A 26,081-nucleotide genomic window follows, 5' to 3' on the forward strand; every position below is an offset into this window, starting at 1 on the left:
CTGCAGCAGTCTGACAGAGTTTTTGCTGAAATCTGTAAACACACTTTCACAATAATCCAACCTGTTCAAACAAGTTTCTGAATGTCAACCACAAACACAGACACTAATGTTAATGCGACTTATTTAGACACAATATCATCACTATTTCTGAGAAGTAGCAGTTACTACACCCACTGAAACTTTCTTTTTTTGTTTTCATTTTGTTTGTTTATCTTTTCTGGAATGGGAGGGTCGTCAGTGACGTCACTCGTTCAGCCAATCACGTGAGGCGCAGTGGCGGAAAAACACGAGCAGAGTAAAGGTCTGCAGATGCAGCTGCATGTGGCCTTTCTTTTCTCACTAAACTCTGCACTTCAGTAAATCTTGGAGTTGTTCATCCCGGTATTTGTGCAGTGTGACCAGAGCGGACATGAGGGCGTTCATCGTTGGAGTTGGAGGGTATGTGAGAAAACTTTTTTTTTTTCCTTTTTGAAGTCTGTCTCCATAATTAATTTTGGCGCTGCTTTTACATGCTGTTTCGAACTGACTTTTTATATATATATATATATATATATATATATATATATATATATATATATATATATATATATGCAAATATGACACAGTGGAGTAAATAAGCGTGGAAGGTTTAATGCAACGTGTAGTTGGGGGTCGCATAAATGGAGCGTGACAGCCATGTGGGAGCAAAATGCACTGATAAGAGATAAGAGCTGTTTGGATCTGAGAGAGGTGATGGGAGTGATAGAGTCCAGTCAAACCTCGTGTTCATATCTCCACTCAACAGACATGATGCTTTCTTATTCTTTGGCAACTGATATGACGCGGATGCTTGAGTTTTCTTACAATGCAGCAACTTTTCCCCAACATAACTTCAAAAAAAAGAAGAAGCCACCTGTGCTTTTTAGTAAATGAACTTATTATTCATAGAATTGATTATAAAAATACGTTTTTTTCTTTATTTAAAAGAAACCTGATGAAAATGCATTTTTTGTTGCATGAATACACACAGATCACAATCGAGATATTTTAAGCACCCCTGGGGAGAATTATTTGCTCATGATGTGCACTGTTTTTCTTTCAGAATGACCAATGGAGGGAAAACTACTCTCTCTGAGAGCCTCAAGCAGCAGATTCCCCACAGCTGCATTATTGCACAAGATACATACTTTAAGGTCTGAATTTTAAAAAGTTTACCTGCTTTCTGCTGTCATATATGAGCTCTGACAGTGTGTGTGATCACAGATGTGTATTTTGTCAGGATGACTCTGTTGTACCAGTTGACAGCAATGGCTTCAAACAGTATGACAGTAAGGACTCTTCCTGAGCCTGTGTGTTACCTATTTTAAAGTGTTTTAAGGCAGAATTCAGGTCCAAATTGTGCTTTTGTTTCATGCTCTTCCCTGGAAAGCAAAAAAAAAACAAAAACCCAAAATCCTCTGTTTCAGTGCTCAGTGCGCTCCACATGGACCAAATGATGAGTGATGTGGATTTGTGGAGAAAAGATCCTGCAGCTTTCCTGAGGACCAGGGGCCCGACGCACACAGGCGGCTCCGACGTATATCTGCTCATAGTGGAGGGCTTTCTCATCTTCAACTACAGGTATAAAGAAGAAAAATAATGTACTCGCATTTATTTGTTATTTATTTTACAAGAAAGTCACAATTGAACTGCATCTCAATCTTTTTTACCACGAGTGAAGTCTGTGTTCAGTGTTACTGTTGAACAGAATAAGAGTTTTAGAAAGGTTTTGACTCTTTTTGTTTTGTTTTATCCTTCCAGGCCTCTGAACGAACTGTTTGATAAAAGATATTTCATAGAAATACCATATGACGTCTGCAAAACAAGACGAAGGTCTGTCTTTCACGTTACCTGTCGCATCTTCTCTTTCATATGAATGGCTTTTGTTTCTGTTTATGTTTGAGCTCTTGTAAGGGGAAAACATTGAATGAACGGTGAATTCTTCCTTGACAGTTGCAGGGTGTACGACCCTCCTGATCCTCCTGGATACTTCGACGGACACGTGTGGCCAATGTACCTAAAACACCGCAGAGAGATGGAGAGCTCGGTGCCAGGAATAGGTGAGAGTCCGGTCCAATGCTGCATGCTTTTACATTGATCATGATGAAAATGGCACTGTTGACCTTATTAGTGGGATTATTGGGTTTAGGGTCATCAGTTACCCAGAAATGTTTTTGAACTATGGGACAAGGCTGGAATGCCAGGAAAAATCCTCAGCATGTGTGCACGCAAACTCCACACAGAAAGCCAACATGGACTTGACATTACACCACCGTGCAGTTGTCATTCAGACCAGCAGGGTTTATACTGAATATCATCATCAATGATTTTCAAGTGTAAGTTTGTTTGTTTTTGTTGTTTTTTTCAGTCTTTCTGGATGGACTTCAGTCAAAAGAAGAGCTGTTGGCTGTTGTGTATAAAGATGTTATTGAGGAAATAGAGACAATTAAAGGTAAGTGGGGCATTTTTATTACTATCAAGACAACAGATATCAGTTTTTTTTTCCTGTTTCTAAATTTCATTTGTTCATAAATGAATAAAGAAATGTATATACTTCATATTTACGGTAAATTGTTATGAAAAAATAATTTGGATTTAGCACAGATTTGTGTGCTTAAACTTAATATCTTTGACAAATTTGTTATTCTTTTTGTGTCCCAGTTTTAAGAACCTGTAGCCATCATGAGGAGAAAACTTGGTTTATTTTTCTTTCTTCACTTACAGTGACCACATAAGTGGATTTAATATATGAAGGTAATATCCTTTTTGTTTCATTTTTCAATTTTGTCTGCAGAAAAAGGTCAGAATGTTTGAAGTTTGACTGGATTGGAGTTGGAGACGACTGTGATTCCTGTGGATATTTGGACTAAAGTGTAACTAAAAAGACCAAAATAAGTTAATCATTTGTATGTTTATATTTGTCTAACATTTCAGTATTGATTGACCTCTGTTAAGAGCTTTAAAAAGTAATCAGATGAGAACGACGGGATAGTGCGGGTCATGAAGTTGCTCATGTAGACCAGATCAAGGCTGAGAGCCTCACAGAGATCATTACTCTTCAGATACTTTATGGGAATACATCTGGCTGGTATTGAACAGAGGATTTAGAATTTACCGAGAAATTAGTCTTTCAGCGGATTATTTAAGATTTAATGTAATATTTTACCACAATCATCACTTGATGAGATGTAACTATTTTCATTGAGTAATCTATATCCAGCCTTGTGATAAAATAACAGAGGAGTCTGATGTTTGTGTATATTCCGTGTTTAATTTTAACATTCCTTCGCCTTACAGCTAACTTCACTCCTTTATTCAGAACTGTGACATGGATTCACATTTCCATCTAACTCTCTGGCTGAATGGAAAAAAAAAGCACATCAAAGATGAAGCTGGAGCTTTTCAACACTACAACTTCTGTATAAACTGTTATATTTCACAAATCGTCCAGTCCTGTTGTTGAGAAATATTAACACGAGTCAGTTGACTCATCCACCATTTAGTCTGAAAGACATTGGTCAAGTTTTTATCAGAACTCTGAAAAGGCCCCGGTGGCAGCTGCTTTGTTCCACTGTTAATTTTGAAATAAAATGGATTACTTTAAAAGATCTTTATGGTTACATGACAAGTTTTGTTTTATTGCTCTCAATAGTGCCAACTTGTGCGTCGGTCTGGATGGAGGGACTCTGGCTCTTCTGTCACTCAAATTGTGCAGCAATCTTCAACTGACTAAGATTCACTCAACCATTTCCACCAATCAAAGATTAGACATGTTTTTCATTCCCTCTATTTATTTGTGTTGGTTTTCATATAGGATGTTTTACGCTTTTTACTTTTTTTTTCAATTACAACCTTTCTGAATACGCTAGAGCAGGCTGGGTTTTCATTACACATTCAGTAGATGTCACGATTATGGGCATACTTGTGTTGAAAGATACAATAATCAAAGAAAACACACAAATATAAGAACTTCACTGCTGCAGAGCGGAATTAGTAGCTTCTCTAAACCGTATAGCACAATGCTTTTTATTAAGAGATGTATTTTTAAAGAGCAGAATGCTTTAGGGGGGGAAAAAAACCTCCCAGTGTCCCTGACTCTAAGTCAGTGACTCTTTTTTTCTCCAGATTAAATTGGAAATATGCACCACGTGAACACTAGATGTGGCCAAAACATCACTTAATAATTCCCTTCCTCTCGTACTGCTGCTGGAAGTTGAGCATTTCTCTTGCTTGATTGTATTTTAGATCATTACAGTGAGTGATGCTCACAGGTAATGCCATTTCCTTCTTCCTGTTAATTCAGACAAAACATTTGCTATCAGGAACGTGACGAGCTTCAGTCTCCTGTCACCTGCCATAATAAACTACACTAAAACGTGTGTGGCTCCTTTAATTTCAACCTGATCTTCATCTCTCTCAGTTTGTCTTATCATTTAGACGACTACATTTAGGACTTTCATGTATCGAATGAATGGCCAATTTTGCTATGTTACTCAAGAGATGAGTGTGAGATTTTAATTTTGAGACATCCACCTCCTTTTGTTACACAATCCAAAAACTTACTGTTGCAGAATAGGTTCCCTTCATCACTTCTCCTTAAAACATAGGATGTAATTTCCATTCTTGGAGTACAACCTGATTTCTGCTAGATGGGCAAAAATGTGCAAACGGCTGTTTTGGTTGAAGTTAGAGAGACAAAAAAAACATGTTTTAGCCCTCATTCTGTGCACTGCAACCACAGCTTATAAATAGAAATAAAAGAGATTTTGCTGTGTCATACATGCTTTCATACCTAGGTTTAAGCAGCCACACAGTCACACACTTCAAACCAGTCTGACAGCTCTGTAAATTCTACTGTGCTGTGTCAGCTTTCAGTTCTGTATCGCTCTTTACCTCAAATCTTTGCAGCTGCATCTTTTCCCACAATGCATATGATCAAAATTTCATGAAAAATTCCAAGCTGTCATGAAGAAATCTGTCCTCACCTCAGCAGTGATCTGATTTGACCGGCAGGTCGTAGAGGAGTGATCACATGTGCAAAGTGGGACAACCCTCACTTCCCTGTCGGCGGCTGGCTATATACTCCACCAGAGCAGGTTTATGTAAGTCAGCTGAAGTGAGATCCACGGCATTCAGAGCCTCTCAGTCTCATGAGAAAAAAAAATCAGGCCTTCATGGGGTTTGCGACGCTTTTGTTTTTGGCCTGCTGTCTCTGCATCTGTAAAAGTATGCCGACCGAAGTCCAGCGGCAGGCCGTGAACGACCGACCTGTGATTGGTGAGTAAACCGTACCTGCAGGAGTGGATCTGGAGTGTTGTTTTCATTGCAAGTAGTGCTCACAGCTGCTGTGTTTTCACTCCACAGGTGTTTTAACTCAGATAGTTTCGGATGACGTTATGAAGCCGTTTGGCAGGACTTACATACCGGCCTCCTATGTGAAGTACCTGGAGTCTGGGGGCAGCAGAGTGATGCCTATCAGGTGGGTCCAGTCCTGCAGGGTTCAAACCAGGATGCATGAGACCCTGACCGATGATCAATGAGAAGAAAATGAGGGTGAATGCTGCATGCAATCCAACTGGAGTCCTGTGATTTGTAATAAAATTAACTTCTTTCAACATAGTGTGAACAAAATCAGAACTATACATCTATAATCATTAAAAAGTAACTTTAGATGATGTTTCCTGGATGTAATCCTGACCTTTATTCTGCTTCTTTATGGACGTTTTGTGCTTGGAGAAGCTCACTTCCTCTGACTTGAAGCTACTTATATAATGACAGAGAATTTGTTTCCTCTCACAGACTGACTCACACCGATGTCGAATATGAGAACATCTTCAAGAAGATTAACGGGTGAGCCACAGCATATCATTACAAATGTGCAATAAAATAGTGTTTATGCCTGAAGTGATCACAATCAATACATTTTCTGTTTCTCATCAGCCTGCTTCTTATTGGCGGAGCTGTGAATTTGGAGACCTCAGACTTTGCGAGGGTGGCAAAGCTATTTTACAAGCTGGCTCTGGAGGTGAGTGCAGAACACTGTTTTTGATGTTGAGCACAATTTTATATGTAAAATTTTTATCTTGCCAGTTACATGACCAAAAAGAATGACTTAATCACACTAAATGCCTTCAGTTTCATAATACTCTAACAGACATCTGTTTGAGCTCTTTTTGAAGTAAAGTTGCATTAATTGCTTTCATTTTCTGGACATTCATTGGTTAACGCCGGCTGCTACTTTCAGCCTTATGAATCTTACATTTCTGACTCTGTGTGCTTTCCAGGCCAATGATGCCGGCGACGTCTTCCCAATCTGGGGCACATGCATGGGCTTGCAGCTCCTCACTGTTCTGGTGGCTGGTAAAAATCTACTGACTGAAACCACAGCGGAGAACATAGCTTTACCCCTGAACCTAACCACAGGTTTGTCACCGACCTCCTCACAGGAATCGTTGTGTCATCTTTAAGTACAGCCTCAAGTTTACAGTTGTAATTTTCAGGAGCGGTAGTTAGCCGTCTCACCTCACCGGGTGAAAACATGATTTATCTCAGGGGCCTTTGAGAGTGGAGTTTGCATGTTCTCTGTGACTGTGTGCTCCCACAATCTTGAGATGTGTTATTTTAGTCAGCAACTCTGCCACCTGGAGTTGGTGTGATTGTGTCTCTGTGTCAGTCCTGTAGTGACCGTAACAAAACCGCTGGGTTCTTAATCACATCTGATTTTCTTTCACCTTGCAGAGGCTTACTCCAGCAGGATCTTCAGAGATGTTCCCCCTGATCTCATTAAAGCTGTGACACAAGAACCTCTGACTGGCAATTTTCACCACTATGGAGTTGAAGTGAAGGTACAGCAAAAATCTCACACTACATTTTTTTTCTCTCTCCTCTTTTGGGTTTTTATTTTTGGTATTGTGTAGACCCTCATGATGGATTATTCAGCCATTCCTTCATGGAAAAGCATGATTACCAGGGTTTCCTCTTTGAAACCTTTAACTCAGCAGAGTCCAAATGGTGCAATCTGCTGTTATTTAACATAGAAGGTAAATGGAACAATGGTTGATTAAAGTTAAGGTACCTCTGCAGGCCAAAAACCCAGATTCATCATGTGAGTAATCTCATTATTTCAGTTCTATGAGCTTCACACTATGTTAATTTTACACGGCACAAATTAAGTTGTGTTTAATTGAATTACAAGCAAACCTGGAGCCATTCAGTATTGCAGTGCAGGAATCCCTGAGCACAATAATTAGACCATGTATTCAACATCAGAAAGCAAAGATGAGCTTCACTGATCCAACATAAAAGGTACTTTACTAAAAACAACATTTCAATGATGACTGACGGGAAAAATGTTCCCACAGACCTTCATGGAAAACGAGGATCTGCAGAGTTTCTTCTCCATCCTGTCCACCAACGTCGCTGAAAACGGAGCCCACTTCGTCTCAACAATTGAAGGTAACTAGATCATTCTGAGACTAAGTGAGTTACTGCTGTGCAGCAAGGTTGTTGTAACGTCTTTGTGTCACACCAGGTAAAAAGTATCCCTTCTACGGCGTGCAGTGGCATCCTGAAGTGAATCGTTTCCAGTGGAAATCAAACCTCAACTTCCCTCATTCACGCCACGCTGTTCAGTTATCGTCATGGATGGCTGAGTTTTTCGTCAATGAAGGTAACAAAAAAACACTCACGATCAAATACTGCCCCCAAAATATGTTATGGTTCAGTTTTATTTATTTAACTTCAAGGATTTGCTTTCATACAGTGCAACATCATTGGGGTTACAGGATCTACATGATTGTGAGATGATTCATGATAGTGTAACTATAGATTTACAAATGTTTACTCAGATTTCTGACACTCAAAAGCTACTCCACTGAGGATTTCATGCACACTGACCATTCTGCACACACTGACAAAGCTGAATAATTAGAAATCTGCAAGCATGTCAATGGAAAAAATGGGATGGTGATTAATAGAGTGATACATTTTTAAAGTAACCTTAAGCAGCATATACTGTCAAAAGTGTCTCTGAGTTGACTTTCGAAACCAGTGAGCCCTTATCTGTCTATAATTAGACAAATAAATATTTTTAAAAAACTAATTTAAAAATATGATCACACTCCATTGCTGTTGCATGTGATTGTTTCATTAACTGAGATGTTCTAAAAAATATATGAAAATTGAAGGAAATCAAATTTTATTGGTTTAATAATTTCTAAATGCTCATTTTGGCCCTTAATTACCCCCTTTATGAGAATCTCAAGCAAAAGTGAATTTTATTACTGTTCTGAAAGCCGGGATTTGTGCACGTATTGCTGTACTGGATCAGATAATATTGCACAATGAATATATTTGTCGTAGAGAATTATTATCTACCATTAGAGATTTTGTAATTCCGTTGATACGGTGCTGCAATCAGTGGTATTGTAATAACAAACATTCATTATTTTATATTGCTACTAAATCAATATGACACCTACAGTTTATCCTACTGGACCTATTAAAACAAAATGATAGCACAAAAAGACTTTTTAGCCTTTATTGTCTTGAACATTTAAGACCCCACATATGTTGTATTATGTAACAGGGAACTACCGGTACTTTCTAAACACAAATAACAATCAAAATAAAAGAAGTAGGAGTTTTGTAGATTGTATTTCCTGTTTTAATTTCCAAGTGGACGTTATTTGTCGTACTTAACTACAATAATTACATGCCTCTCACTTCTGCTTTGTTCAGGGAGAAGAAGTTTACATCAGTTTGACAATCCTGAGGAAGAGGCCTCGTCGCTGATTTACAGCTACACACCCATCTATGCTGGGAACTTCACAGGATATGAGCAGATCTATTTCTTCTGAAATCCCCCCTTGACTGTGTCTATTTTGACTGTGTAGCACAACACTTCACACACAGTGTAGTTTTACGTAACCCGCTGATTTTACTCAGAGATCGCCCTTGAAATGCAGCTTTTGCTGCACGCACATCAAAGCAGATGAATGATTTTTATACTGAAATGAATGATTTTATTAAATAAATTTTTCCAGAGGCATTTAGTTTTGTGTCATTTTGTAAGTGGCTGGCCATTTGTTACAGCAGTATGTGAGTTTTTAACTTCTCTGAAGGCTTGAAGACTCACCCAAGAAAAATTGTTGTAGAAAAATTAGTATTGCAACTGAGAAACAACAGTTGATGCATTTTTTTCCAATCTACCAAATCTTCCAATATCAAGGATGACCCTGCAACACATAATAATAACATAATTAATACGATAATAATAATACAATTTTAGTTTCAAAAACACTGTTTGTGTGTGTGTGTGTGTGTGTGTGTGTGTGTGTGTGTGTGTGTGTGTGTGTGTGTGTGTGTGTGTGTTCTCGTATTTCTATCCTTGTTGGGGCCAAATGTCCCCACAAGGATAGCAAAACGTGGAACGACGTGCCTTGTGGGGACCTTTTTCTGGTCCTAAGTAGGAGAAACAGTGTTTTCTTGACCATGTTGTTGTTACTGAAAAAAGTAAAAGTGCAAAAACATTTCTTTAGGGTTAGGCTTTATTGTGGTGTGGGTTAGGGTTAGGGTAAGGGTCAGGGTTAGGGGCTAGACATGAATGGGAGTCAATGGAAGGTCCCCACAAGGATAGAAATACGAGACTGTGCGTGTGTGTGTGTGTGTGTGTGTGTGCATGCTAGATAAACCACTTGTTCAACTGAGGACAACGACAACGATGGTCCCTTACAGTCTGAATCCATTGTAGTAATGCAAAATTATAAACACTTATAAAATTAGTTTTGCCTTTAAATCATGAGAGTTTAGTCTTTAGAATTGTTTTACTTTATCCAACCATGTAAAATCTCTCAATCATGCTCAAAATGTATACACCATACATAGTTTTTCAAAAGAAATATGAACAAAGCGTTTCAATCACAGCAGTGCACACAGGCGTACTGGCATCATTGAATACTGGAACTATCTTTTTAGTATCCTTTACTCTTTATTGCAATCAAGGAAAAGGTGCAAGAGAATCCATGCCAGCCTCCCCCTGATTGCCCCTGTTCTCTCTCTCTGACACACACACTCACACACACACACACACACACATACACACACACACACACACTGGATGGAGGAGAGACAGAGAAATACTTGTTTATGCCACGTCCCACCTTCAGAGTGAATATGAGGACAGGATATTTGTGTGTGTGTGTGTGTGTGTGTGTGTGTGTGTGTGTGTTTCAGTGCAGTAGCCCAAGCAGTTACATGCCAATGGATGCCAATACCCTCGTTGATTTGATGTTGCTCCTGGATTCCTCTTGAGTCACCTATGCCAAGCGTACTTGCATTAGTGTTAATCAGACAAACCCCCCCATATTATATTCCAATCCAAACATTAATTTTCCATATAATTATGTTTAAAACATTATACTCTATGTATTTCACATGAACCTGTATATTTTTAGGGATTTTTTTTCATTTAGTTCTTTATAATTCTAAAAGTGCGTCCTCTTGTGAAGAAACAATTAATTTCTCAATGATATTTATTTTATTAAATTTAATTTTGCGTGTGTTTGTGAATTGTGTGTGCCAGCCTCATTAAATGGCCTACAAAATTAAACATTAAAGACAGAGACGCAGGAAACAGTTGGCTCGCAGCACGGACTGTGATTGGTCGGGCCGCCTGTCAGTAGCGTGCAGAGGGCGGAGCCAGGAAAGGGACAGGGACTCTCTCTCTCTCTCTCTCTCTCTCTCTCTCTCTCTCTCTCTCTCTCTCTCTCTCTCTCTCTCTCTCTCTCTCTCTCGGATGCTGTTGGGTCAGTGTCATGCCGTCTATTAATAATCACAAAGTCAAAACAGCCACAGCGCGGAGGTGAGAAAACGGAGAATCCTCCTCTTCTTCCTCCTCCTCCTCCTCCTCCTCCTCATCGTCAGCGCTTCTCCTTCAGGGATGAACCACTATGCTCCATTAAATGCGCTCCAAGTTACGAGATAAAGCGCCTCTCACGACCTGTTTTCTGGTGCTATTGTCTCTCTCGCCCCGGCTCCGGCTCCGGCTCCGGCTCCGCCGCCGCGGTCCTCCGTCCTCCCTCCCTCCCTCTGCACGGGCGGCTTGTTGGTAAACACGGATCGGATCCCTCCGGCGAGGACTCCCTCCGGTGCATTGATGCACCCGTTTCAGTGGTGTAACGGTGAGCGATCGCCTCGTATCAGGAGCTGTGTCCGTCGGGCCTCTCCGACAGTCTGATCAATACATGATCAGAGCACGAGCAAATGAGCTGTTGTCTAAATGTGAAAATTAAATTATGGCCAGTAAGGTGTCACCTGTGTTTAGTTAGAAGGGGATCTTTAGTTTAAAAAAAGCATGTAAGACACAGTTGTCAGCAAGATGTGGTTTGTTTACTGTCAGGAAAGATGCTGCTGTGCAAACTAACATGTAAAGACAATAATAGCTTGTACTTATTAGTGTTATTAATAAATTATGACTTTGAGTGCAAGCACACATGACAAGTATACTGCTGGAAAAAAAACGATTTTACTGTCAAAAATGTGCATTTAAAAGTATTTAGGATGGCTTGTAAAGGCCATAAATTTATCTGATTCCTGCTTTCACCGACATTATTAGAGAAATGAGGAGATTCCCTTCTCACAAAATTATATTATTCCATTTTTAACAAAAATCGTTCTATTTTCACGACTAAGTTAAAATATGTATTCACTAAATAAGATGTTAAGATGAGGATGTTATTGTTTGCAGGTTGTGAGTCCCCTATGAGATTCTTACAAATGATAAAAATGCTTGAGAGTGACTGAAAGTCGGTGTTTGTATTAATTAGAGTAAGACACTATAACAAGCCTTTTATTTTCATTCAAAGTGGGTCCAGTCAAAAGCCACACAAGGCCACTCTTTGTGTTGTCTGTGTTTAACATTTCCCTCTCTGGGTTATCTTGTTTACGCTGACTGTTTATTCGTCTCTCACTTACGCTCATCTTGACTTCAACCAATTGTCTTAGGAAGCCCGAACAACTTCTCCCCTGTTGTTTCAAATGGACAGTTCACATCCAGAAGCATGTCATTCACAGCCAAACAAAACAAGCCGGAACGTCGCAGTGAAATGGTGTTTCTGTGGTCCATTGTGACGGGGAAACCTGGGGAGGATGATGGATCGGGGGTCTTTTTCCTCTGACTTTGAATGCAGGAGCCCCAGCAGTCTCCTCAGTGGACTGTTGGTGCCGTTCAGACAAGAAACAATTACTCCCTTTGTGCTGCTCAACTCCCCTGCTATTCATTGGGGAAACAGTGTGTGGACACACACACACACACACACACACACACACACACACACGGTATCAAAGAGTGACATTCTGCTGGAAAAATGAGGCAGTGTCAGGCAGCCACGGCTCAGCGTCTGCTCCGTTTGCCCCTCAGTGTCTGTGATCATGCCTATTTGTCCCGCTGTTTTGTGCGACACACGTCGGTGCTCCGGAGTTTTGGGTCCAACCTACTTTTCTTTCTGAAGACGGCAGCAGCCGTGCAGGCAGGCCTGAGTGTTTCCCCCATGTGAACTGCTGAATATTTGATGGGAAGTTCTCTCTTTAGCGCGAGCGGTGGCAGCAGCGGAGGTAGCTTTGTGTGAACGCGGCGGCGTATATAGGACAAAAAAAACCCCATCGTCCCTCAGGAGCTGTCAGGATTCTGCTTTAGTCGAGGTATTTTACAGCTTCATCAATCCACAGAGGGAATTCCTTGCCTTTGTTTTTGTCTGAATCCAGTTTCCACTGCTCTGAAAATGAGAACTTTCGGTGGCGAGCCTGCATCATCCCATTTTATGCATCCGCTCGGTGCCATGGCAACGAGGCGTCTCACGAACGCGCCGATATATAGGTCAGTGGTCACGCAAGGCTCCACCCAAAGCAAAATATCACATGGAGCCGTCTGCTTTCAATTCATACAAAAGTGGAGGAGGAAAACGCCAGTGCCCATGCGCACAGACAACTGCTATATGAGGAGCTCATGCACACACAAAGACTGGAGTGCAGATGACCCAGATTTGCATCGTGAGTCTGCAGCGGCTTCACAGGTGATTTGTGCCATCAGCTGTGCAGTGACATGAATACACACATATGCTCTCCTCTCTTTCTGCCAGCGTGTGTGTGTGTGTGTGTGTGTCTCTGTCCTCTCAGCATCTTTTTGTGCTTCAAACTGTTTGACACATGTAACGGAGAAAATGAGGTCAACGTGCCTGTTTGGAGGTCCACATCCTCACGCTGTTTGCGAGCTCACATCCTCAGCGTTATTCTGGGAATGTAAAGGAACTAATGGCACAAAAGGGGTTTACATTGGTGCAAATGCCGCTCTTGTTGTTTTATTGTAACGCGCCTTCTGATGAAATAACCAAACATTTTGGATTGTCTCAGGGAAGATAAGGATTATCTCCCGCAGTATCAGTAATGGTTAGTGTACAAAGAAAAATGAACAGCCATGAAGTCTTGAAACAATGGGAAAGGGAATTGCACTTTGTTAGGATTTTGGTCAATTTGTAAGTGATTTCCTACAACATAACGTCATGATATGTTAAAACAGTTTAAAAAAAAGTGTGAAAATCTGCATAATTATGTGGTTTTAAACTTTGGCTTTTAACACAAAACAAGTAGAATCATATTAACACATTGCTGGTGTGTCAGAATATAGGGCAGCTAGTAATGACTGGAAACCGTGGCGATGAGTCAGTGTTTAAATTCTGAGATGTCAGGGTGAAATTAGTTCAAAGGGAAATAAATGAAATGATTAAATTGAATCTTTAATTAAATTTGGTTTTGGATTCTGTCTCGCAAATCTTTCTGATCCCTCTATTATTTATTGACCAGTTTTACAGATCCTATCTTTAAATAGCGCAGTGTCTTTGTAATTTGCCACCAGCATCACCACCTTTTCTGCTTTTGTTGTGCCTAAGTTGAGTGTTTGAGGAGTCTTCTCAGCAGGATCTCATTAGTGTGTCATTCACATATAAGTTGACTCTGCTGATGGAGATTATAGTTAAAAGTTTGATGGCTTTGGTAAGAAGTGTGCCGTGCGGAGTGACGTGTTGGAACTTGAACACGGAGCCATCGGTGAGACTCTAATAATGGAGAACCTCGGCTCGTTCGGCGTGAGTGGAACCGGGAGGCGAGCGGCATCGATCCCATCATGCGGCAGTTTCCACCGAGGTGTCGGATTGAAATGTCAATGTGTTACTTTGGCTGCGGGAGCGACTAGAAATATCACGATCGATTGAAAAAGCAATGCTGCAAGAAAACAATATCCATCACAGGGGAATTAAATTGGTAAAGGTTTTCATCTGCTGTCTGTCTGCCTCGTCATCCGTGCGCTGATCTATTCATTTGTCCGCCCATAGTTTGGAGCTCTCAATAGCTGTCCCTCCATCCATCGTTCCCCTCATTTATCCGTCCACCCACGTGTCCATTCACAGTCACATGTGTGTGTCTGGATATACAGCCAGTTCATCTCAGGAGTGGCAAATATAGACAGTCAACACACTCACACTCACACAGTTTTTTTAAGGAAAGCATGTGGGTGGTTGCTTTGCTTTGCTCAGCTCTAGATGAAGCTCTTCGCTGGGCAGACTCACTTTGTTTCCACGATAAGCCTGCCGCCATGTGGCTCACAGGGCCAAGAGTCAGGAGCCCTCTATTCAACAATGCTTAAGTTTTATTTTACTGATTCCTCCCCTGTCTCTGGATGAGGGTGCGCTAATCGGAGGAATCAGCCTCTGCGGTGTTTGATCGAAATGAAAATCTGCCGACTCCCTCGCTGTGTTCCCGGTGTAATCTGCAGAAGTATCAGCAGACTGCGATGAGTCCCTCGTTCGTGACCCCGACCTCACAAAGGCTCCTCTCACATGCAGATACTGACTTCTTATTACTCACACCGACACAAACATGCTCGCTTTGTCTCTGTCTCTCTGATTCACTCCTCTTTTGTCCGCCATCGTTCCTCCTTTGAGTCTAATGCTTGCAACCTGGTAATTTGAAGTTCTCTATTTGATGTGCGTAATGAATGTAAGACAATAGTGTGTCGTGACTGTTATAAATAATGGCAGTAACAACCACACTATGCGAACCTCTGAGAGTTATATCAGTTGTTTATTCCCATGAATGTGAATGTGTAATTGTTATTTTTTTTTTTTTTTTTTTAATATAAAGTATGAAATATAGTTCTCTCCTACTTCATGTTCAAGAGATACAGGATTACTCTGGTGACAAAATCCACACTGAACATGAAACTCTTTTGCTGTTGTGCAAGTTTAGACCCAGTTTTGTGGATTGTTTTCACAGTCGCATCATGAGTGCCTTCAGGCATGCAATGAAAGAGCAAGTATCCAACGTAAAGATGTGTCCAGATCTGCGTGATCGTCACCAGTGCATGACGAACTCAGATAATGAGAATAGCTGTGCTGCTGGAAAAATAAGTGAGCCCTTTGACTAATTACTTCACATTACTTTTCCTAATCGATAAGATGAGATGTGTTTCTAGCATGTTGTTGTTTCGACTTGTGAAAAACACACAAATGTTCTCAATCATGAGAAGAGTCTGCAGCTCTATAGAGGCGTTTGCTCCAAGACGGTTGACCGCTATAAACCACATCCACGCTGTTCTCCTTAGAAGTGAGAGCTCAGCCAAGTTGACCCCAAACGACACAAAGGGCAATGTTGAAGTAATATAAAACAGGCTGTATGGAATCATTGAAGCGAGCTGAGACCTCCGCCCATGAGTTTATGGCAAGGCTCTAATTGCAGGTCACCAAATAGCATCACTCCACACCTGATGCCTGCACCTCTGCCCAAAGCAAACAACAGAAACCTGCTGCGCTTTGTTTGGCAGAAATGGAGCGAGTCAGTGAAACATAAGAGTGACATTTGTACAGTGACGTTACGGTGCGCACAGTGGAGGGAGCGTCACGAGTGGGAGTGCATGCAAGAAAAAACAAATTAAATCAAGGGTTAAGTCGAGGTTTCTGTAATCCTGTTCAGGTTTCATGTAGATTTTCCTGCAACATTGCCAATATTTCGTGATTGTGTTAAATAAAAATATTGATTATTGTAGTTAATAACAATGCATTGTATGTATACGTGCCTTTCAAAATACCTGAAGTCCCCTCATAAAAGCTTTCAGATTGGTTTAACTATATTTTATGATTATATTGTGTGACCAAGTCCTGAAAAACCAAGAATAATTCGCTTTTACTCGTATTTTATAATATACAGTAAGACCTGCTTTATTCTCTTTGAGAGGCCATCATTTGGTTGTTGGTGGCATAAAATACACCTTTCAACAAGTAAAGCGTTTCGATTTGCAGTGAAGGAAAATATAATAAAGACAACCCATCAAATCTTGTAAATTGTGCAGCCTGTTCAATGGCGTGTTACACTGGTTGTTCCACTTCTCTGCCTCCGTCTTTATCTGCAGTCATGTTACAGTGATGATCTATTTTATGTCAAAACAAGCATTTACAAGAGTGGATCATCAAAGCAAGACAGACGGACAAAGGAGGGCACCTTCAATGGGAGTCTCATCTGTTTTGATTAGGACACACTCCAGTTTTCTTCTAAAAGTGCTCAGTTCCAGATGAGAAAACCACAGTGTGCTGCGCTTGTCTTGTAGGTTTGCAGTCACTGGTAGTGCATACGGATGAGTCACCACACTACCAGGAACACGGATAGCCTAAAAAAACAATCTCAGCAGCCTTTTTCATCAAATTGCACTTTAATTCTTGTAAGACTTGAAGCTTAATTACCAAATTTGATCAGTGTTTTAAAACATTCCTGATCCTACGAAAGACAGCGGCAGGAATATAATGTTTTCGTCTCGCTGTCGGGTTTTCATGTGTCCACTTCAGTGCCTTGCAAACTGCTCTGACCTTGTTATTGGACAAAGGGGTGTCTCAACCGATTCAGACCTGTTGCTTGGATACAGCATTCGGACTGTTTTACATGTTTCAGTACATTAAAAATGAGTCATTTTCCGTTATGTATGTGCTGCAGTGGCTCTGACCGGTTTCCTCAGCCCCTTTGTGTGTGAGCGTGTTTGAAGCTTTGCTTTTTCTGACTTGGTGCAGACACAGCTGGAGAGCTGTCGCACCTGCACATGAATGGTGGAGTGCTTTAAAACTGAATATGTTTTATTCACATCTAAGCCTGCCTTCATATTAATTTATGTATTACACAGTAATGCACTGCTCCTGCAAATGGATCCTGAAGTCTTGACCCTGTCTCTGTTTTTTTTGTTCAGGCTGCTTCTGTGGTCTGGGACTGGTTTACTCCAACAAGTCGTGCACCATGCCGCCCATAACCTTCCAGGACCTACCTCTCAATATCTACATGGTCATATTTGGGACAGGCATCTCTGTCTTCATCCTGAGCCTCATCTTCTGCTGTTATTTCATCAGGTGAGTACCTGCAGGAGCTCAAACAAGAGAAGTTATTCAGTCTGATGGGTTAAAGCATTTTTTTTTTCATCCATACACAATTGAAGCAGTTGTTGAGATTTTTTTTTTTTTGGTTGTATTTCAGTTTTCAAATCTGCATAGATATGTACGTAGAAATTTTAAAGAGGAGCATCTCAGACTGTCAAAGTATGAACACATGGTCTAATCCAGTGGTGAAAACAAGTGTAGGGCAGAGCTGAAAAAAGTTATTTTATTAAAATGCACATTTTAGGAAAGTAAACTTGTTTGATAAACCTCAGTAATAATCATTGCGTTTACACGGGACTTTTTATTCCAGTTTAAATCCAAATAAAGGTCAATTCTGCTCTAAAATGTCCATGTAAACACCTGAAATCTTTACTCGGAATTAAGTTTAATTCCGCATAAAACGGCCGGTTTATTCTCCTTCAGGAGCGGAATTGTATGCTAATTAGGCCTAACTTCGCGATGACGCAGTAGCCCAAGATGGTGGTTTCATTCATACGGAGATGATTTATTTAACGGGAGCCTTAGAAGAAATGGATATAATGAAAAAAGCAGATGGATGGGCGCATAACAATATGGACATTTTCAAAGTTGTAGCATCGATGCAAGAAAGACAAAAAAGAGAAAAATCACCAGCAACATGCTTTGATTATTTCCAGTAAACGTAACTACGTCACCTCCGCCCCCTTTCCCATCAGAACGCTTCGCAGCCCCCACCGTTAAAGAGGATTTAATCCCTTTTTTTCTCATGTAAATACGAAACTCATGAATATAATTTGAAATGATTTCATTTGGAATAAACTAATAAACCAAATACAGTGATTTTCAATATAACTGCAGTCCCTTAATACTGAAAGGAGAAACCCTGTAAGGCACTCAACGGGATAGGGAGCTTTAGAAAGAAAGAAGAACACGGTGACCTCTCCTGCGGTCGACTGTGAACTCTGATGAGCTGAGTGGAAGGTTTGTGTGTGAACGACAGGATGTGAGGCAACAGGATGGCTTGCCACAATGTGTGAGGATAGAAGTGAGGGAAGCTGCAGAGAAACTTCTGCTCAGAATAAACACAGCCTGAATAGCACACAGTGGGGGGGGGGGAATAACCAAATCCTCACAGATGGAGGTCTGCAGCGGAGAAAGACCTCATCAGGAAATAGCAGCACCTGCAGTCCAGTTGGCTTTTGATCTCTGGGTGACTCAGCATCGGGATTTGACCAATGACCTGCTATCTCATAATGGGATGTTCCATTTTTGGTCTTTGTATGTGAATCTGAATTGCTGACCCAGTGGTTTCTCGTCATGATGACAAACCGTTGAGGAAACAGGTACCAGCTGTCGAGATGCCCCTTTGTTGTCTGGAGAAAATAAATCATAGTACAAACATCCATCCATCCATTTTCTACCGCTTATCTGGGGCCGGGTCGCGGGGGCAGCAGTCTCAGCAGGGATGCCCAGACTTCCCTGTCCCCAGACACTTCCTCCAGCTCCTCTGGGAGGATCCCAAGGCGTTCCCAGGCCAGCCGAGAGACATAGTCTCTCCAGCGTGTCCTGGGTCTTCCCCGGGGTCTCCTCCCAGTGGGACATGCCCGGAACACCTCCCTAGGGAGGCGTCCAGGAGGCATCCTAAACAGATGTCCGAGCCACCTCAGCTGGTTCCTCTCGATGTGGAGGAGTAGCGGCTCTACTCCGAGCTCCTCCCTGGTGACTGAGCTCCTCACCCTATCTCTAAGGGAGCGCCCAGCCACCCTACGGAGGAAGCTCATTTCGGCCGCTTGTATCCGGGATCTTGTCCTTTCGGTCATGACCCAAAGCTCATGACCATAGGTGAGGGTGGGAACGTAGATTGACCGGTAAATCGAGAGCTTCGCCTTTCGGCTCAGCTCCTTCTTCACCACGACGGACCGATACAACGACTGCATCACTGCAGCCGCTGCACCAATCCGCCTGCCAATCTCACGCTCCATCCGTCCCCCACTCGTGAACAAGACCCCAAGATACTTAAACTCCTCCACTTGGGCTAGGGTCTCTCCACCAACCTGGAGGGGGCAAGCCACCTTCCTCCGGTCGAGGACCATGGCCTCGGATTTGGAGGTGCTGATCCTCATCCCTGCCGCTTCACACTCGGCTGCAAACCGCCCCAGTGCATGCTGTAGGTCCGGGTTCGATGAAGCCAACAGGACAACATCATCTGCAAAAAGCAGAGATGAAATCCTGTGGTCCCCGAACCGGACCCCCTCCGGCCCCTGGCTGCACCTAGAAATTCTGTCCATGAAGATTATGAACAGAACCGGTGACAAAGGGCAGCCCTGCCGGAGTCTAACATGCACCGGGAACAGGTCCGACTTACTGCCGGCAATGCGGACCAGACTCCTACTCCGGTCATACAAAGACCGGACGGCCCTTAACAAGGGGCCCCGGACTCCGTATTCCCAGAGCACCCCCCGCAAGACACCACGAGGGACACGGTCGAATGCCTTCTCCAAATCCACAAAACACATGTGGACTGGTTGGGCAAACTCCCACGAACCCTTGAGCACCCTATGGAGGGTATAGAGCTGGTCCACTGTTCCACGACCAGGACGAAAACTGCATTGTTCCTCCTGGATCCGAGGTTCGACTATCGGTCAGATCCTCCTCTCCAGTACCCTGGAATAGACTTTCCCGGGGAGGCTGAGGAGTGTAATCCCCCTATAGTTGGAGCACACCCTCCGGTCCCCCTTTTTAAACAGGGGGACCACCACCCCGGTCTGCCAATCCAGAGGCACCATCCCCGACCGCCACGCGATGTTGCAGAGACGTGTCAACCAAGACAGTCCCTGCACATCCAGAGACTTAAGGTACTCAGGCCGAATCTCGTCCACCCCCGGTGCCTTGCCACCGAGGAGCTAGTACAAACAGTTAAATGCAATTGTGTGTTTAAGGATTTGGTGGCAGTGCAGTGTTTAGCTCACTATAATTTGATGGTGAAAAAATATTTTATTTGTATTTAATAAAAAGAGATTTAAAGTTCACTTGGTACACCAAAACAAAAATAATCTCACCATGATGCAGTATCCTATGAAACAGTTTCGTGTAATTTTTATAATTTAACAACTTATTAAAAGACAAATCCAAGCAAAAATTGATGAAAATGTTTTGATGTTGTACTTGAAAGATTGCACCCCAATATTGTATATTGATTCTCTGACATCTTCAGGTTTAACTCAGGTCTGAGCCTACCTCCACCCTCCTTCAGTCCTCTGTACCGCTTTGTCCAAACGAAGGTCACGGGGGGCATTTTGTCTTCAACACAGGGGGGGGGAAACTAGAGTACCTGGAGAAAGCTAACGCACCCGCAGAAATAACACACAGGCTCACACAGAAAGCCCCCCAAGTCTGGACTTGAAGCAGGGATCCTGTTTCTGTGAGGAGTGTGGGAACGCGAACCGCTACACCACTGGGGGTCCCTCTGCTCAGTCCTGAATCATGCTGATAATTGACTGTATATTTAGACTGCCTGTGTACTTTAAAGACAGCGGATCATTCCACTCACAGTGTGTGAATGTGTGTGTGGTTGTGTCTCTCTGTTTGCCCCAAGTTGAACTGCTGACCAGTTCAGGGTTAACTTACTTATACAGAAGAAGAAAAGTACAAAAGAACTCCAAATCTGCAACAGCATCATTTTGATTTTAAACAGGAGGTGGCATGCGCCATTATTTTGCTCTAAGTTGCCATGTTTGGAGGCTCTATAAGTGTCTTTGTGTACATTTATCAATCAAAATTCCACAATGAGATGAAAAATCTTCAGTCTGGAGGGTCCCAATGCAACAGAGAGGGGAGTCGCACTGCTTAGATTGAGATTAAGAAGAAAATTGAATCAAATGAGGAGGATCAGATGTCTTAGATTTTATTAGAAAAGCCAACTTACTCTACATTTTTCTGTCATTATCATTATAGGTATTAATATCTACATATATATGCAGAGTGTTAGGGTATTGATCACGGTTGTTCCCATGTGACTGATTCTCACCACTAATTCAACCATCAGCCATGTCAGAGAACGCTCACGTCGTTCCCGCCTCCCTCAAAGTGTTCGTCAGTGAATCATTACCACTGAGTCACTTCCTCTGGCTCCGTCGACACGCTGATGGCAGCCTTGGGTAGGAGTGTGATTGTGCATTCATTTGTACGGATTGATTCACCGGATGAATACTGTGTGATCGATGCTTATCCTCTGTCGAGGGCAGGTTTCCTATCAGCATTTGTTTTATTTTTATGCCTCAGACTGGCTCGTTCTCGGCCCCGTGCGCCGCCGTTTGTGAGGATCAGTGTTAAGGTGTGATGCAGAAACCTCTTGTCCTCCAAAAGATTTCTCTGTCATGTGACGGGTTTTTTTTCTCTCAACTGTTTCACGTGTCTTACATGTAAGCTGCGTCACGCCTGCAGTGAAAATGAACGTGGCAACAAGAGAGGCCAAAAATATTACACCTTTAATTGCTCCCCAATCTGCTCATGAGCAGAGCAGCTCGTCAGAGCGATGGTTTGAGATCTAAACTGTACACAGGCCACCGGAAAATGGTTTCACCTGAAAACACAATGATAAAAGGTCATCGATCCTCCATAAATTCCTAATAATAATTTCAACAGCGGGCTAACAGTTTCCAAACAATCAAGTTTTAAAATGTAAACATGGTTGTGGATTAAAGAAGAAGCTTGGCTGGTTCTTCACATTGACACACTGCAGCTTAGAAAAATGACACACTGTCATATCTCCTGCAACATTGTTGAGCTGAAAACAGATGCTATCTCACCCGCAGAGAGGTGAAGGACTCACAGAGACTGAGAAATAATTCAGAAAATGCTGGAGGGAAAAAAATGCTCATGGACATAGAAATACATAGTGATATACATATATAGCACTTTACTGGGCACAGAAGTCATTTAAATCTGTTCAAAAAAGATTTTTTTAACAATGAAGTGGGAATAATCTTTGATACTTTGAATCTAGATGTCCACACTTTGTATTTTTTTCATAGAATAAGATACAATTGATTAGAATCGATATAAATGTAAGTACACACTTATACACTGGTTAGATGCGTTTAATTGACTAGACATCTTTATATATAGTTTTTGACTCTCATAGTTGATACATGGAGGGTTTTGCAGCTAAGTCTTTTGATTCTTTATTTAATCTCCATTCAGATCAAAATGAGTGTTTCAAGGAAATATCATTGATTTTTACCTCCACAGACATTGCAGTCTGAACAGGCTGGAGATGGATGGATGGATGAATTTACCAGTGTAATCTGTATGTTGCACATAAGTGAAACCCTCTGAGGTTTCTTGAAAAGATTTTTCTATTCCAGCAGACTGAATGTTGCACAGTAAATCTCCATCGTAACCCCCACCCGCTTCACCTCATTCTTCTGGCATGAGAAACCTCAGCACATGTTAAATGTGTATCCTTCCATTGTTCACTTTCGAAGACTGCAAGCAGCAATCAGCGCAAACAATAAACCAAATGACAAACACAACGAAGAACCGCCGTCGCGCTGAGACACTGACTCAACTGAATCATTCTTTTTCTTTCAGGGACCCGATCACAAATAAACATTCACCTTTCATCTTCTCTGCATTTACTTTCAGGCCCGAATTACAGGCAGTGATATATATTTAAATCTAAGTTTAGTTGTCTGAAAACAGGAGGCCCAAAAATAACCCGGCTGAGCAGACACAGCTTGCCAAGTGATAAAGATCTCTCCATTGTTGGTTTTGGGGGCGGTGCATTGATTCAAACAGGCAACACACTCATTAGCCCTGTTTGTGTGTGTGTGTGTGTGTGTGTGTGTGTGTGTGTGTGTGTGTGTATGTGTGTATGTATGTGTTGGCGTTTCACATATGTTACATGATTGCGTACGTGTGTGAACAATGTGTGTTTGTGTACATAACTAATCCACTAATAAACATGTTTTTTTACTTGACCAAGTGCATTCGAGGTGATTGTTATGTCAGTATATCAGTTTGAGGAAAAATACTTTTTAATAAATGCATCCAGACATTAAATAATACAAATTCTGTTTAATAGTATATCACTTACAGTTTGATGAAAAAATGCTGCTGCTTCCTCATCACTATCTTAGCGTTTTTCATTTTATTGTTTTGGTTTTGTGCGGTAAAAATTACAGTCCCGACCCGTCAGAGTCTGAAGTGGACAGATATGTAATTTAGGTGAAGAAGATGTCAAAACCAGCTGTTTCTTTCCATCCTCTGCATTCTCACAAGGAAATTAGCAATTAGGTTGTACATAACTAAAAAGGGCTACAGAATGTATTCTCATTGTTTGTTTTTTTTTATATATATAATGTGATTATATTCTGGTGTTATACTGTATTTGATACATTTTCTTAGGATGTCAATGAAAAATGTGTTTTTGCATGGTTATGCCTGTTTTTAAAACCAGTATGCAGTCCAGTGAAATGTACTTTTACGCTGCTTCATCTAACATCTTACCTCTAAGATTTGGGCTAGACTGGAGCTGATCTCAGCTTTCAGTATCATGCTTGGAGACAGCTCAGTTACTTTCTAATGCAGACATTTTCCAAAATCGAAACCTAAAGTATCACAGTTTTATTTTTAAATGAAACCGTTTGAAATTTGCACATTTCTCCTTCCTCTTTCTTCTCCTCTCATCTGTCTCCTAAACAGTTAACACACAAATTGTGAAGGTGATACAATCTGGATCTTGTTTTTGTTCACAGCAAACTACGACACCAAGCCCAGAGTGAGCGGTTTGGATACAGAGAGGTAAGACTGGGGTTTATTTTTAGCAGAAGCGCTTCAGATCTGAAGCTCTTTTTCTTTTTTTTTTTTTTTTCACGGCTTGCTTTGTTCCTCCCACAGGTAGTTTTAAAAGGAGATCCCAAAAAGCTGAGCCTCCACGGGGTAAGAATGAGAGTCGCCCGCGCATTCCCACCGATTTCTGTTCCAGCCTTTCCAGGCTTAAACTGTTGACTCGCTGTAATTTGTGGTAATGGTTGTCCCCTCTCCATCCGCCCGGTCTGTCACTCACAGCAGACGTGTGCCGTGTGTCTCGAGGATTTCAAAGTGAAAGACGAGCTGGGAGTGTTGCCATGCCAACATGCTTTCCACAGGAAGTGAGTAGCGCACAGCGGAGGCTTTCTTCGGCCCTCTTTTCTTCCCCGACACCTGCTCGGCTGTGTTCAGGTGGAAACGGCAGAGTTTGAATTGGTTTTGTGCCTTCAGGTCAGGAATCGGCAACTCTTTTTTTAAACAAAAAGATATGTTGTCGTATATCATCATGACTTGATTTTAAACCTCCAACGTTTCTCAGTGAACCTGTTAAAAGTTCCTTCCAGTTCCTGACAGACCTCTTCTCACATTACGTTGAATAAATTTGGCAGAGACAACGGGATTTTTTTCTAATCCTGTGCAGAGACAAACACCTACAACAAGTGGCATTAATAGTGTGGACTTATATTTGTGGTAGAGAAACAGAAATACTGACACACAAAGTCAATTTAAAAACAAATTCGAGTGCTTCATTTCACCATAAAATTCTACTTTTACAGATTTATATGTCATATGTTAAATTCATGCCCTAAATTTCATCTTCACAATTTTGGACCTCACTGGGATCCCTCCGAATGTGCATGGATGCTTACGTTAGGGAAACACCCTCCTAACACCTCCCGCTGTGACTTCATCTAACCAGAAACGAGTTCCTGTGAAAGCACTGCTTCCACGCAAATCGCGTATCGGGGCGTCAATCCATCTCGGCCATGATAGTAGCTTGTCAATCACAGATACATTTGTGACTCCCACAGAGCTCTCACATACTCATGCATGGGCCACAAGTGTATAATTATGTGATAAATGATTAAACATTTTTATGAACCGCAGCAGTTATATTTTTCTTTCTCATTTCTCTCGTCTCCGTGTCTCTCCGCAGGTGTCTGGTAAAGTGGCTGGAGGTGCGCTGCGTCTGTCCCATGTGCAACAAGCCCATCGCCGGCCCCCCCGAGCAGCACCACAGCATAGGGACTCTGCTGGATGAACTGGTCTAGCCCTGTCAAAGCCCTGCAAGCCAGCAAGTGATGCAGGGGGGAGGAAAGAAAAATCCAGCTGGTGTGATTTAGTGATCAACGGGAAGAGAGACACTGTTTTACCCTTGAAGTCCGGCGAAGCGCCGACGTGATGGCGGTAAATTGGGGTAACCTAGTTACCACCCAAAGGAAGACTCTAAAGGATGCTGTTGCCAGGCAACAATCTTCGTGATGGCAACACGACACCTTGTGGTGTCTGAGAGATTATCTTCAGCCACCCACACATCACTCCACCACTCTTCTTTCAAGATCCCCTCACCACTTGTCCCCTCACATCTCCTCCTGTTGCCTCCAGTGAGGTTAATGACACCACTGAAGTGGAGGAGAAGAAGTTGGCTTGTCTTTTTTTTTTTTCTTCACAGTCACGTGGACAGTGTTAAGTGTTTTCTCAGCACTGATCCTCCCTGCGTCTGCTGTGACGGGCTCAGCAATGAAGTACTCTCCTCATTCACCGAGATTACTGAAACTCACAAAATGCCAGAGGATAACATATTTTATA

At 41.9% G+C, this 26,081-nt stretch overlaps 3 protein-coding genes across 5 annotated transcripts; all 3 read left to right on the plus strand.

The window, feature by feature from the left end:
* The first annotated feature begins 300 nt into the window (after nt 1-300).
* On the plus strand, nt 301-3,438 carry nmrk1 (nicotinamide riboside kinase 1). Of its 2 annotated transcripts, none has more exons than XM_030105247.1 (8): nt 301-438; nt 1,082-1,172; nt 1,259-1,307; nt 1,446-1,599; nt 1,780-1,851; nt 1,972-2,078; nt 2,387-2,470; nt 2,743-3,438. In XM_030105247.1, the coding sequence occupies exons 1-8, from the start codon at nt 410-412 to the stop codon at nt 2,751-2,753; spliced, it is 597 nt and encodes a 198-aa protein (XP_029961107.1). In that variant the 5' UTR covers nt 301-409; the 3' UTR covers nt 2,754-3,438. The 2 variants fall into 2 exon arrangements, with proteins under 2 accessions (XP_029961107.1, XP_029961106.1); XM_030105246.1 differs by having other exon boundaries at nt 2,813-3,438.
* Nucleotides 3,439-4,901: 1,463 nt separating this feature from the next.
* Nucleotides 4,902-9,057, plus strand: LOC115398469 (gamma-glutamyl hydrolase). Its single transcript, XM_030105242.1, has 9 exons — nt 4,902-5,295; nt 5,383-5,497; nt 5,818-5,868; nt 5,959-6,043; nt 6,303-6,441; nt 6,757-6,863; nt 7,380-7,473; nt 7,550-7,687; nt 8,758-9,057. Exons 1-9 carry the CDS (start codon nt 5,169-5,171, stop codon nt 8,874-8,876), a joined length of 975 nt encoding a protein of 324 aa, XP_029961102.1. The 5' UTR covers nt 4,902-5,168; the 3' UTR covers nt 8,877-9,057.
* A 1,928-nt stretch (nt 9,058-10,985) lies between these two features.
* On the plus strand, nt 10,986-25,575 carry rnf122 (ring finger protein 122). Of its 2 annotated transcripts, none has more exons than XM_030105248.1 (6): nt 10,986-11,198; nt 17,297-17,453; nt 24,218-24,263; nt 24,360-24,401; nt 24,531-24,613; nt 25,429-25,575. In XM_030105248.1, the coding sequence occupies exons 1-6, from the start codon at nt 11,174-11,176 to the stop codon at nt 25,541-25,543; spliced, it is 468 nt and encodes a 155-aa protein (XP_029961108.1). In that variant the 5' UTR covers nt 10,986-11,173; the 3' UTR covers nt 25,544-25,575. The 2 variants fall into 2 exon arrangements, with proteins under 2 accessions (XP_029961108.1, XP_029961109.1); XM_030105249.1 differs by having other exon boundaries at nt 24,534-24,613.
* The last annotated feature ends 506 nt before the right edge of the window (nt 25,576-26,081 follow it).

This window comes from Salarias fasciatus, chromosome 12 (genome assembly GCF_902148845.1).
Source record: "Salarias fasciatus chromosome 12, fSalaFa1.1, whole genome shotgun sequence".
NCBI classification, from domain to species: domain Eukaryota; kingdom Metazoa; phylum Chordata; class Actinopteri; order Blenniiformes; family Blenniidae; genus Salarias; species Salarias fasciatus.

What these genes read in the sequence shown, in the direction of transcription:
- rnf122 (XM_030105248.1), top strand. Translation starts at nt 11,174, where the DNA reads ATGCACCCGTTTCAGTGGTGTAACG. An exon ending in AAAAGCTGAGCCTCCACGGG is followed by an intron (nt 24,402 to 24,530) that starts GTAAGAATGAGA and finishes TGTCACTCACAG; the next exon opens with CAGACGTGTGCCGTGTGTCT. An exon ending in CAACATGCTTTCCACAGGAA is followed by an intron (nt 24,614 to 25,428) that starts GTGAGTAGCGCA and finishes GTCTCTCCGCAG; the next exon opens with GTGTCTGGTAAAGTGGCTGG.
- nmrk1 (XM_030105246.1), top strand. Translation starts at nt 410, where the DNA reads ATGAGGGCGTTCATCGTTGGAGTTGGAGG. An exon ending in TTCATCGTTGGAGTTGGAGG is followed by an intron (nt 439 to 1,081) that starts GTATGTGAGAAA and finishes TTTTTCTTTCAG; the next exon opens with AATGACCAATGGAGGGAAAA. An exon ending in TGGCTTCAAACAGTATGACA is followed by an intron (nt 1,308 to 1,445) that starts GTAAGGACTCTT and finishes CCTCTGTTTCAG; the next exon opens with TGCTCAGTGCGCTCCACATG.
- LOC115398469 (XM_030105242.1), top strand. Translation starts at nt 5,169, where the DNA reads ATGAGAAAAAAAAATCAGGCCTTCATGGGGTTTGCGACGCTTTTGTTT. An exon ending in ATCTTCAAGAAGATTAACGG is followed by an intron (nt 5,869 to 5,958) that starts GTGAGCCACAGC and finishes GTTTCTCATCAG; the next exon opens with CCTGCTTCTTATTGGCGGAG. An exon ending in ACCCCTGAACCTAACCACAG is followed by an intron (nt 6,442 to 6,756) that starts GTTTGTCACCGA and finishes TTCACCTTGCAG; the next exon opens with AGGCTTACTCCAGCAGGATC.